At 43.7% G+C, this 12,500-nt stretch overlaps 1 protein-coding gene across 1 annotated transcript in view; it reads right to left on the reverse strand.

Annotated features, from left to right (window-relative positions):
- LOC120554768 (BCL-6 corepressor-like) overlaps window positions 1-12,500 on the reverse strand; it is a gene marked incomplete at its 3' end in the record, with an annotated part of 27,155 nt that overhangs the window by 3,651 nt on the left and 11,004 nt on the right. The window contains exons 3-4 of the mRNA XM_039793798.1: window positions 10,527-12,500; window positions 7,919-9,386 (exon numbers count right to left, since the gene is read on the reverse strand). The exon at window positions 10,527-12,500 is cut by the window's right edge and continues 299 nt beyond it. Coding sequence (XP_039649732.1) covers window positions 7,919-9,386; window positions 10,527-12,500 — 3,442 coding nt within the window. The remainder of the gene's footprint in view (window positions 1-7,918; window positions 9,387-10,526) is intronic.

The following is a 12,500-nucleotide window of genomic DNA, read 5'->3' on the forward strand; positions in this document are numbered from 1 at the left end:
CGGGGGGGCCGGGGGGGGGGGGGGGGGGGGCGGGGGGGGCCGGGGGGGGGGGGCCGGGGGGGGGCCGGGGGGGGGGCCGGGGGGGGGGGGGGGGGGGGGGCGGGGGGGGGGGGGGCGGGGGGGGGCCGGGGGGGGGGGGGGGGGGGGCGGCCGGGGGGCCCGGCGGGGGGCCGGCGGCCGGGGGGCGTGTGTGTGTGTGGTACCGGTGATGTAAGGTTACTCTAATGATCAGAGCATCTCTCTCGTTCATTTACTTCTCTGCTGAGAACACCTGACCGGATAAAACCCAGCAGGTAAGATAACGCTAGGTAGAGGTAGATTGTGTGAGACGGGAGATGTAGTCCACTGGGAGATGTAGTCCACTGGGAGATGTAGTCCACTGGGAGATGTAGTCCACTGAGCGGTTTCACACTAAACTAAGAGGTCATACGACAAACCTAGTGATTTGTAGAGTCACAGCGTGTACTATGTGAACTATATTCTCAGACAGGCTTGCTGCGAGCATATCACTCCGCCCAAGTACTATATTCTTCCGCCTGAGAATATAGTTCCCGGTTTGTTTACTGGTTAGAAGATGGCTGTGTCTCATGTTACGTTGTTTTATTTGTACACGCTGTGACTCTACCAATCACAACATGTAAACAGGAACATGTTGGAGTTATTTTGTCACAATTCGGAGCAGTAGGCTAGTTGGAACCAGTTACCTGAAGCATCTGTGCTAGGCTAAGCTAACGCTGGAGCTGTCAGACAGCTTTACAGCGCGCACTGAGATGAGAAGGGTATGTATGGACTTGTCTAACTCTGGGGGTCACTGTGAATAAGATAAAGTCCCAATAAGTCGGAGTGTTCCTTTAAGTGATTAGACAGGCTGGCTGTGGTTAGCAGAGGTTTTTAGCAGTTACACTGCTTCATTCTCGTGCGAGCATTGTTGTTTATTATTCAGTTCTGAGTGTTTTAGTGAGCTATAGCTTACATGCTATGTTTTCACATGCATCTGCGTTGGCATTCTCCATTTTGTGTCCTGCACTGCGCTCATATAGGTATATGTATGTTCTCTTTATGTTGTCAGGCGTTATGTTGAGCGCATATTACCAAGGCTGTGTTTCTCCTCTCTGAAACACTCAACAGGTATGTTATTTGCACAGGACTTATGGTGATTTAAAAATGTGTATTTTGTAATGCTTTGCTATTGCTATTTTGTGAAGGTTGCAGTTTGAGTGTGAGCGTGAGACATCTGAGAGCAGTTGTATATAGGCTATATGTTTATATAGGCTATATGTTTATATAGGCTATATATTACAAAAGAAGAGGGAGAAATTTAATTTGAGTTGAAGGGGGGATCTCGAGGGGGACGAGGAGGTGAAGAGATAGAAGAATAACAAGCTACGAAGAGAGAGGCAGAGAAACAACACACACGCACACACACACACACACACACACACACACACACACACACACACACAGATACACACACAACACACACACACACACAGACACACACACACACAGACAGACAGAGATACACACACACACACACACACACACACACACACACACAGACACACACACACACACACAGACACACACACACACAGACACACACACACAGACACACACAGACACGCACACAGACATACAGAGACACACACACACAGACATACAGAGACACACACACACACATAGACAGAGACACACATACACACACACAGACAGAGATATACACACACACACACACACAGACACGCACACAGACATACAGAGACACACACACACACACAGATGCACACACACACACACAGACGCACATATACACACACACAGATGTACATATACACACACACACACACAAACACACACACACAGAGACACACACAGACACACACACACACACACAGATGCACATATACAAACACACACACACACAAACACACAAACACACACACACAGAGACACACACACAGATACACACACACACACAGATGCACATATACAAACACACACACACACACACAGACACACACACACACACACACACACACACACACACACACACACACACACACACACACACACACACACACACACACACACACAGACGTAAATAGAGCAAGAAGCTGATGTCGAGAGAGAGATGAAAGTCTGGGATAAATATATGAAGACAGACCGAGAGAGAAAAGAAAAAGAGAGACTTCCTTCTGCCTCCATTGTCTTGTTTTTGGGGAGAAACCAGCAGGATAACGTTTGCCTGAAGCCACAAAAACAGCACACGGTGTGCTATCCTAACGTGACCTCAGCGCCGAAATAACAAGACGAGAGAGAGCGAGAGAGAGAGCGAGAGAGAGAGCGAGAGAGAGAGCGAGAGAGAGAAATAAACGAGTGAAGGAGGAGGGGAACTCTCCCGGTAACCCCCTAGTTATAACTCATCATCTCAGACCACATTACATCCTAAAACCTCCTTCCACAACAAGACAGTTTTTAAATTTAACTCTCGTGTTGGTCACGATTTTCTCGTTTATTACGTGGACAGGTCGCGATTTTCTCGTTTATTTCGTGTACAGGTCGCGATTTTCTCGTTTATTTCTTATACAGGTCACGATATTCTCGTTTATTTCTTATACAGGTCACGATATTCTCGTTTATTTCTTATACAGGTCACGATATTCTCGTTTATTTTGTGCACAGGTCGCGATTTTCTCATTTATTTCGTGTATAGGTCACAATTTTCTCGTTTATTTCGTGTTGGTCACGATGTTCTCGCTTATTTCGTGTACAGGTCACGATGTTCTCGCTTATTTTGTGTACAGGTCACGATGTTTTTCGTTTATTTCGTGTACAGGTCACAATTTTCTCGTTTATTTTGTGTACAGGTCACGATTTTTTTGTTTATTTCGTATACAGGTCACGATATTCTCGTTTATTTCGTGTACAGGTCACGATATTCTCGTTTATTTCGTATACAGGTCAAGATTTTCTCGTTTATTTCGTGTACAGGTCGCAATTTTCTCGTTTATTTCGTGTACAGGTAACGATTTTCTCGTTTATTTTGTGTACAGGTCACGATGTTCTCGTTTATTTTGTGTACAGGTCACGATGTTCTCGTTTATTTTGTGTACAGGTCACAATTTTCTCGTTTATTTCGTGTACAGGTCACAATTTTCTCTTTTATTTTGTGTACAGGTCACGATTTTCTCGTTTATTTCGTTTACAGGTCACGATTTTTTCGTTTATTTTGTGTACAGGTCACGATTTTCTCGTTTATTTCGTGTACACGTCACGATTTTCTCATTTATTTCGTGTTGGTCACGATATTCTCGTTTATTTCGTGTTGGTCACGATCTTCTCTTATTTTGTGTACAGGTCACAATTTTCTCGTTTATTTCGTGTACAGGTCACGATTTTTTCGTTTATTTCGTGCACAGGTTGCGATTTTCTCGTTTATTTCGTTATTATGGGTCCACAATATTTCTCGTTTATTTAATTGTACAGGTCACGATTTTCTCGTTTATTTCGTACTGCGTCCACGATTTTCTCGTTTATTTCATGTACAGGTCCACGATTTTCTCGTTTATTTTGTGTATAGGTCAAGATATTCTTTTTCGTGGACAGGTCACGATTTTCTCGTTTATTTCGTGTACAGGTCACGATTTTCTCGTTTATTTCGTGTACAGGTCACAATTTTCTTGTTTATTTCGTATACAGGTCACAATTTTCTCTTTTATTTCGTGTTGGTCACGATGTTCTCGCTTATTTTGTGTACAGGTCACGATGTTCTCGCTTATTTTGTGTACAGGTCACAATTTTCTCGTTTATTTCGTGTACAGGTCACGATTTTTTCGTTTATTTCGTGCACAGGTTGCGATTTTCTCGTTTATTTCGTGTATAGGTCACGATTTTCTCGTTTATTTCGTGTACAGGTCACGATTTTCTCGTTTATTTCGTGTACACGTCACGATTTTCTCGTTTATTTCATGTACAGGTCACGATTTTCTCGTTTATTTTGTGTATAGGTCAAGATATTCTTTTTTTTCGTGGACAGGTCACGATTTTCTCGTTTATTTCGTGTACAGGTCACGATTTTCTCGTTTATTTCGTGTACAGGTCACAATTTTCTTGTTTATTTCGTATACAGGTCACAATTTTCTCTTTTATTTCGTGTTGGTCACGATGTTCTCGCTTATTTTGTGTACAGGTCACGATGTTCTCGCTTATTTTGTGTACAGGTCACGATTTTTTTCATTTATTTCGTGTACAGGTCACAATTTTCTCGTTTATTTCGTGTACAGGTCACGATTTTTTTGTTTATTTCGTATACAGGTCACGATATTCTCGTTTATTTTGTGTACAGGTCACGATATTCTCGTTTATTTCGTATACAGGTCAAGATTTTCTCGTTTATTTCGTGTACAGGTCGCAATTTTCTCGTTTATTTCGTGTACAGGTAACGATATTCTCGTTTATTTTGTGTACAGGTCAAGATGTTCTTGTTTATTTTGTGTACAGGTCACGATGTTCTCGTTTATTTTGTGTACAGGTCACAATTTTCTCGTTTATTTCGTGTACAGGTCACAATTTTCTCTTTTATTTTGTGTACAGGTCACGATTTTCTCGTTTATTTCGTTTACAGGTCACGATTTTTTCGTTTATTTCGTGTACAGGTCACGATTTTCTCGTTTATTTCGTGTACACGTCACGATTTTCTCGTTTATTTCGTGTTGGTCACGATATTCTCGTTTATTTCGTGTTGGTCACGATGTTCTCTTATTTTGTGTACAGGTCAAAATTTTCTCGTTTATTTCGTGTACAGGTCACGATTTTTTCGTTTATTTCGTGCACAGGTTGCGATTTTCTCGTTTATTTCGTGTATAGGTCACGATTTTCTCGTTTATTTCGTGTACAGGTCACGATTTTCTCGTTTATTTCGTGTACACGTCACGATTTTCTCGTTTATTTCATGTACAGGTCACGATTTTCTCGTTTATTTTGTGTATAGGTCAAGATATTCTTTTTTTTCGTGGACAGGTCACGATTTTCTCGTTTATTTCGTGTACAGGTCACGATTTTCTCGTTTATTTCGTGTACAGGTCACAATTTTCTCGTTTATTTTGTATACAGGTCACAATTTTCTCTTTTATTTCGTGTTGGTCACGATGTTCTCGCTTATTTTGTGTACAGGTCACGATGTTCTCGCTTATTTTGTGTACAGGTCACGATGTTCTCGCTTATTTTGTGTACAGGTCACGATTTTCTCGTTTATTTTGTGTATAGGTCAAGATATTCTTTTTTTTCGTGGACAGGTCACGATTTTCTCGTTTATTTCGTGTACAGGTCACGATTTTCTCGTTTATTTCGTGTACAGGTCACAATTTTCTCGTTTATTTTGTATACAGGTCACAATTTTCTCTTTTATTTCGTGTTGGTCACGATGTTCTCGCTTATTTTGTGTACAGGTCACGATGTTCTCGCTTATTTTGTGTACAGGTCACGATGTTCTCGTTTATTTCGTGTACAGGTCACGATTTTTTTGTTTATTTCGTATACAGGTCACGATATTCTCGTTTATTTCGTGTACAGGTCACGATATTCTCGTTTATTTCGTATACAGGTCAAGATTTTCTCGTTTATTTTCGTGTACAGATGTTCTCGTTTATTTTGTGTACAGGTCACGATTTTCTCGTTTATTTCGTGTACAGGTCACAATTTTCTCTTTTATTTCGTGTACAGGTCACGATTTTCTCGTTTATTTCGTTTACAGGTCACGATTTTTTCGTTTATTTCGTGTACAGGTCACGATTTTCTCGTTTATTTCGTGTACACGTCACGATTTTCTCGTTTATTTCGTGTTGGTCACGATATTCTCGTTTATTTCGTGTTGGTCACGATATTCTCGTTTATTTCGTGTTGGTCACGATGTTCTCTTTTATTTTGTGTACAGGTCACAATTTTCTCGTTTATTTCGTGTACAGGTCACGATTTTTTCGTTTATTTCGTGTATAGGTCACGATTTTCTCGTTTATTTCGTGTACAGGTCACGATTTTCTCGTTTATTTCGTGTACACGTCACGATTTTCTTGTTTATTTCATGTACAGGTCACGATTTTCTCGTTTATTTTGTGTATAGGTCAAGATATTCTTTTTTTTCGTGGACAGGTCACGATTTTCTCGTTTATTTCATGTACAGGTCACGATTTTCTCGTTTATTTCGTGTACAGGTCACAATTTTCTCGTTTATTTCGTATACAGGTCACAATTTTCTCGTTTATTTTGTGTATAGGTCAAGATATTCTTTTTTTTTCGTGGACAGGTCACGATTTTCTCGTTTATTTCGTGTACAGGTCACGATTTTCTCGTTTATTTCGTGTACAGGTCACAATTTTCTCGTTTATTTCGCATACAGGTCACAATTTTCTCGTTTATTTTGTGTATAGGTCAAGATATTCTTTTTTTTCGTGGACAGGTCACGATTTTCTCGTTTATTTCGTGTACAGGTCACGATTTTCTCGTTTATTTCATGTACAGGTCACGATTTTCTCGTTTATTTCATGTACAGGTCACGATTTTCTCGTTTATTTCGTGTACAAATGAGGAAATCGTGACCTGTGCACGATATAAATGAGAAAGGTTCAAGTGCATTCTGGGCGTGCTGATCTTACAGGGAGGTGTGTTCAGGTGCATTCTGGGCATGCTGGTCTTACAGGGAGGTGTGTTCAAGTGCATTCTGGGCGTGCTGATCTTACAGGGAGGTGTGTTCAGGTGCATTCTGGGCATGCTGGTCTTACAGGGAGGTGTGTTCAGGTGCATTCTGGGCGTGCTGGTCTTACAGGGAGGTGTGTTCAGGTGCATTCTGGTCGTATTGCTATCTTGAGGCAGTGTGAAGTGATCTCACCATTGACCAACAAAAACCTGGTCTAAAGTCAATAACGCAGCATTTCATTGTTATTTTAACAGAGCATTAGTAAAATGCTCCTAGGCTCGTGCACAGCGCGCGCACACACTATGCTTGTTACACACACAGGGACGCACAACAGCACATACACACTCACACACACACACACACACACACACACACATGCAGAAGATTACAAATATTATGGTGCAAATCATTGACTTCTGGGATTCGTTCCAACAGCCGTGGTTTAAATTAGATTTGCCTGTCTCACCAGACTACCACGGCTTCATCAGCTGATGCAGAGCCGGCCCGACGCATAAGCGAACTTAGCGGCTACCAGAGGGGCCCCGTGGCTACCAGAGGGGCCCCCAGGAGCGCTTGAAATGTCCCACAATAGAGCTCATAACAGAGACGGTCTACAATACATTTTGGCCCACCTAGCCAAACGAAAAACACAGGAAAGACTTTTTTAAAACTGCAATTACGTGACATTTAAAGCAGAATTTGGGCAGATTTGCCGACTTGAGACTCGACTGATGGCTAAAGAACTCTTTCGATGACTTTCGTAGGGCTTCGTGTCAACAAAAATGCGACAAAAAGCGTACAAAAATGTCGGAAAAAGATACAAATTTACAAAAAAGGTGATAAATGTCTGAGAAAGCAAAAAAAAGTCGGAACAAAAACCACAAAAATTTTGAAAAAAGCTACCAAAATGTTAAAATAAAGTGACATGCAATAACAAAAGCACATCAATAAACTCTCCATGTCTGGCCCTCGGTGGGATTCTCTTTTTCCAGTGTGGCCTTCTGGGAAACTGAGTTTGACACCCCTGCTTTAAATGCTTATTTGCACATTATGAGTGCTTAAATATATACATATACATAAATATTTACAATACACACGTTGGTTTAGTGCCAAGTACAGTGTCAAAACGTTACAATGTGGAGAGTCCCCAAACTAAATCCTGCTTAGGGCCCCCAAAAGTTTAGGTCTGGGCCTGAACCGATGTGACAGAAGTAAACGTAGACTTACCTGAAGTGCTTTCTGCTCTCTGCTCAGCTTGCTGGAGTCGGCGTAGAGCTCTGTGGTCATGCATTTAAAGCGGTCGCCCACGAAGCCGGATGAGTTGGCGATGCGTTTGGTGAGGCCGGAGCGCCGGGCTTTACCGCAGCAAGATCCCTCGTCGTCCTCGTCGTCCACCAGAAGATCCGCGTTGTCCTGAACGTCTTCGTTCACGTCTCCGCGGCCGAAGCCGGAGTTCGCCGCCTCGTCGGAGGAAAGACCTTCGTATTTGCGGTCCTCTGGAGCCAGATCTGCCGGCAAGTTAAAGCCTCGATTTGTGGGATTTCCAGGTGAAATGTGCCGACAGGTTGGGCCTCGAGGAAAACTGTTTCCAAATGTAAGAGCCCTGGGATTGTTATGTACAGACGGCTGGTTATATCCAAAAGACTCGCCTTTAGAGGGTGTACTTGTGCAATTTGGACAACTAAAAGAGTTCCTTCCACATGCAGGAGCTCTGAGATTGGTTGCACTATCTGGACGCGTGGCGTTGCGGTTTTCACAATTTGTAAATCCGGCATTGACGCTCCTTGCGTTCAGAGACAAGGGGTTGATGCTTCCATGGGTTGTTGCGCTGAAAGGCCTGGCTTCAGACGTCAGATTTCGGCAACATGGACCCACAAAATGTCTGTGGATTGAACTTGGATCTCCGCTGTTACACGTAGGGCTTCTTGGGTTGGGGTTGACACAAAATGGAGCCCTGGTGTTCAGAACTGAGACCCTGGGATTGGACTTCGGACTTTCTGGGAGACATTTGTCCCCAAAGGACGAACTCTTCGGGAACTCTTCGGCTACCACGGAGTTGTTAGATTTGTTGTCATTCGAACAACTTTCTTTGCAAAAAGGATCCAATCTGTCGCCGTTTTTGGACGCGTTTTGCTCGGGGTTACCGTTTGTATTCGCCGAGGCCTTTGACTTCGCTTCGTTACCCTCGACACCATTACTCCGACCACTCGAGCCCGCAAGATTTCTGTTGACAAAGTTTGGATCTCCGCTGTTGCGCGAAGGACTTCTTGGGTTGTTGTTAACGCACACTGGAGATCTGGTTTTCGTAACTCCTAAAGCTGAGACCCGGGGATTAAAAGCCGGACTTTCTGAGAGACATTGGTCCCCAAAGGACGAACTCTTCGGCAACTCTTCAGTTCCCACGGTGATGTTAGATTTGGCGTTGTCATTCGAACGACTGTCCTTGCCAAAAGGACCCAATGGGTTGCCATTTCTGGAAGGGTCTTGCTCGGGGTATGCATTGACGTGAGGCCTATTCCGACCACTCTGGACACCCGTTATCGAGCCCTCAGTAACTCCAGAGGCCCCAGTTTTATATTTTCTTGAAAACTGCTGTGGAGAAGTCCGAGCACAGCGCATCGTCTGCTCCTCTGGGATGTCTGGGATCGGACTAAGTGCCTCCTCCTTTTCGGGGCTCTCGTCTGGGACGTCGTCACTAGGAGAATGCAAACAGGAAGAGTTTTGATGAGGATGTTGTTTACGTTACATTTCTTTTTACAATCAACACTGAAATGATAAAAGGCACTTGCAGATTACAAAGTTACCTTTGTTCTTAAGATTTCATCAAAAGTATTTCTTTCCTTTTTACAGAAAACAAAACACTGAAAACAACAAGGAAGATCTCGGATGCGAATAAATATGAAACAAAATTTAAAATCATCTTTCTGTCTTTCCTACCTAACCAAACTGTGACCATTTCACAATGTTAACGACAGAGTTAAAGGACAATTCCCGCGCAAAATGACCCTAGGGGTTAATAGCATATGTGTACTGAGTCGACCGTTCTCTGGGATCTGTTTTCATGCTAATTTAATGTAGAGATGCTCCGATACTGCCTTAAACGCTGGTATCGGTATTGGGAAGTACTGGAGTTTATGCACCGATCTGATACCACGTAATAAAGCCCTAAAGAAAATTTACATTAGTAGTTTACTCATGATCTTTTTCCGTTATAACTGACTGTCAAACTGGAGAATAAAAGAAAGTTCTGTGGCATTCAACAACAAAGATATAAATCATATCACATCCATACAGGGATAGTAGTATACAGTTGGTAAAACATAATAAAATATATGACACACTGGTATCGGATCGGTACTCTGTATCGGCAGATACGCAACTTCAGGAATCAGAATCGGTATCGGGAAGCAAAAAATGGTATCGGGCCATCTCTAATTGAATGTGTCTCTAGCTTTAAACAAGCAACCGCAAACCAGTGGTTACTGTCTTTATAATCTTTTTAATAAACTATCTGTATACTTACAAAGTTCTCAATGCTTCGGTTTACATGTTGGGACCCTCATTATGCTACCGTGGAAGTGGGGTGCTATTTTGAGCCTTGTTGGTGGTATAAAATAGTGATTTACCAAGTGCCCCGAAAGGTTGCATTAACTACCGGTTTGCATTAGCTTGTTTCAAGCTAAAGACACATTTGATTAGCATGAAAACATATTCCAGAGAACAGTCGACTCGGTACACATATGTTATTAACCCCTAGGTTCATTTTGCGCCGGAATTGTCCTTTAACGACGTGTTTAAAACCACCACCGCTAGGGGTGCTTAAAACATGACTTACCTCCAATTATTTCTGTTCTTGTTGGGTTTTAAGTCTCGTCTCTGCTCGGTAGCCTGGTTGGGAGGAAGGGGTTTCGGAGGATCTCTTTCTTGGATTTGGTTACAGCCGATGCCGCCAAGTCTGGAGGAATCTCTGAAGGTAGCGCTGTGCTTGTTGATGGACGGATCATCATCTGGCTCATCCCGCACCAGGTCAATACAAACAACAACTTCTCTGGTACAAGTCAGGCTTTTGCTTGAAGCTTTTATAGTTTTGCTCGTGGAATTTTCTCTCTCTTTGTCCCTGTTTTGGGAGCTGTCAACGTCCAGCCTTTCCTGGTTCCTGTATGGCTCTAAATTCCAGGTTTTATCTTGGGTTTCAATTCGCTCAAGACCAGCGTGGGAGGAAAGAGACGGAGACGCCATTCCTTGGGAGTTCTGGTACGTCATGAAGTCACCCTGGTTTGGATGTACTCCAATATATGGAAGTCCATGTTTTTGTGGGTAAAAACTGCTGTTGCCAAGCAAGGCTGGGTGCGTATAGACAGGTCCTTTGCCGGGTATCGTCATGCGTTGCAAGGACATATTCTCAGCAACTGAGTACGGGATGTAGCGGTTGGTGTATCCTAAGCCAGGAGGGAGGTAGGAGTCACCATAAATTTGACTGGAGGAGTTTCCATTCCCCACACGAGATTGCTGTTTCTGCTGTGGATGAAGTTGGCTTTCTTGAAGCTCTGGTTTAGCAGTAGCAATGCTCTGTTTTCCAGGATGTGTACGAGTCTCTTCTTTTCGGTTTGGTTTCTCCAAATCAGTAGGAGGCACTCGTTGCCATTCGACTTTGGACTTTGGGGAAGGAGATGACGCAGAGGGTCTTCCCTGTGAGGCAGGGATGCTTCTTACCTCAACTGTCTTGGAGCCAGGGGAGTTTTGAGGCTGTGGATTGTGAGAAATATTGTCTAAGCTCTTGTTTTTTTTTACAACTTGGGAGCTTCTGCTGTGGTCAGAGCCGTCAGCGGCAGAGGAAGGACCCGGGACAACCCAATTCGAGGGTACATTGCTGATCATTTCAGGACGATCTTGAGTCTTTTCTGATGTAGTAACAGGAAGGGGTAGACCCTGCTTAAGGTTTTGGTCCTTGCTGGTTAGCAGCCCGTAACAAGATGGTGTTAAATACTTGGACAACTTGGCCATGGAATCTAATTTGGATGGGAATCCATCCATCAACTCTTTGGCAGACAGATCTGAGGGTTTTTCGGCAAGTTTTTGAGTGCCAATTCTTTCCAGTGATGTCTTGGCAGGTGATAAACACTTCTCTGCATTTGAGCGGTCGGAGCTGGCTTTTTCTTTGGTTTGGCCCGTGAAAAAGGGGTGCGACGCTGACACTGAGGTTGAGGACGAGGAAGTGCTTCTGTAAAGCGCCTTCTGGAGGTCTGAAGTCGTGTTTTTGAGGGGTTGCGGCGGGGAAACTAAGCTTGGAAGATGTGTAACTGGGGGTGAATCTAAAGCAGAAGTGCTAGCTGAGCTGCTAACAGGAACACCACTACTTCCTTTGCTTGCTTGCAGCTGGGGCTCCTGGTGGATCTGTGGACTAAAGGCCGACTTTTCCTGATGAACCTGAGGAACCTGAGGACCGAGGCCTTGTAATGTCTTCTCCTGGGAGTGAGGAAGTGGGGAAAGGACAGAAGGGGCTGGAGTTGCCGTAGGGATCCTGATTAAAGAGCCCATCGGGGAGGAAATGTGCGCCTGGCCGTAATGAGGCAGGTAGAAAAGTCTGTCTTCCCCTGTCGCACACAAAGATTGATACGCCAACTGCTGGTGGAGGAAGGGTGAAGGCTGGGACAGGAAGGACGCCTTGTATGCCATGTCCAGGAAGGGGTACATCGTTGCATCAGCGTAAGGGCTCATCCACGGCAATCTCAGGAAGCTGCCGGCGCCGTTCAAGCCCAGTTCTGCCTGCTTATCGTTGGGTAATACTCGACGGTCCATCCCTAAACCG

The sequence above is a fragment of the Perca fluviatilis genome, chromosome 24 (assembly GCF_010015445.1).
Source record: "Perca fluviatilis chromosome 24, GENO_Pfluv_1.0, whole genome shotgun sequence".
Taxonomy (NCBI): domain Eukaryota; kingdom Metazoa; phylum Chordata; class Actinopteri; order Perciformes; family Percidae; genus Perca; species Perca fluviatilis.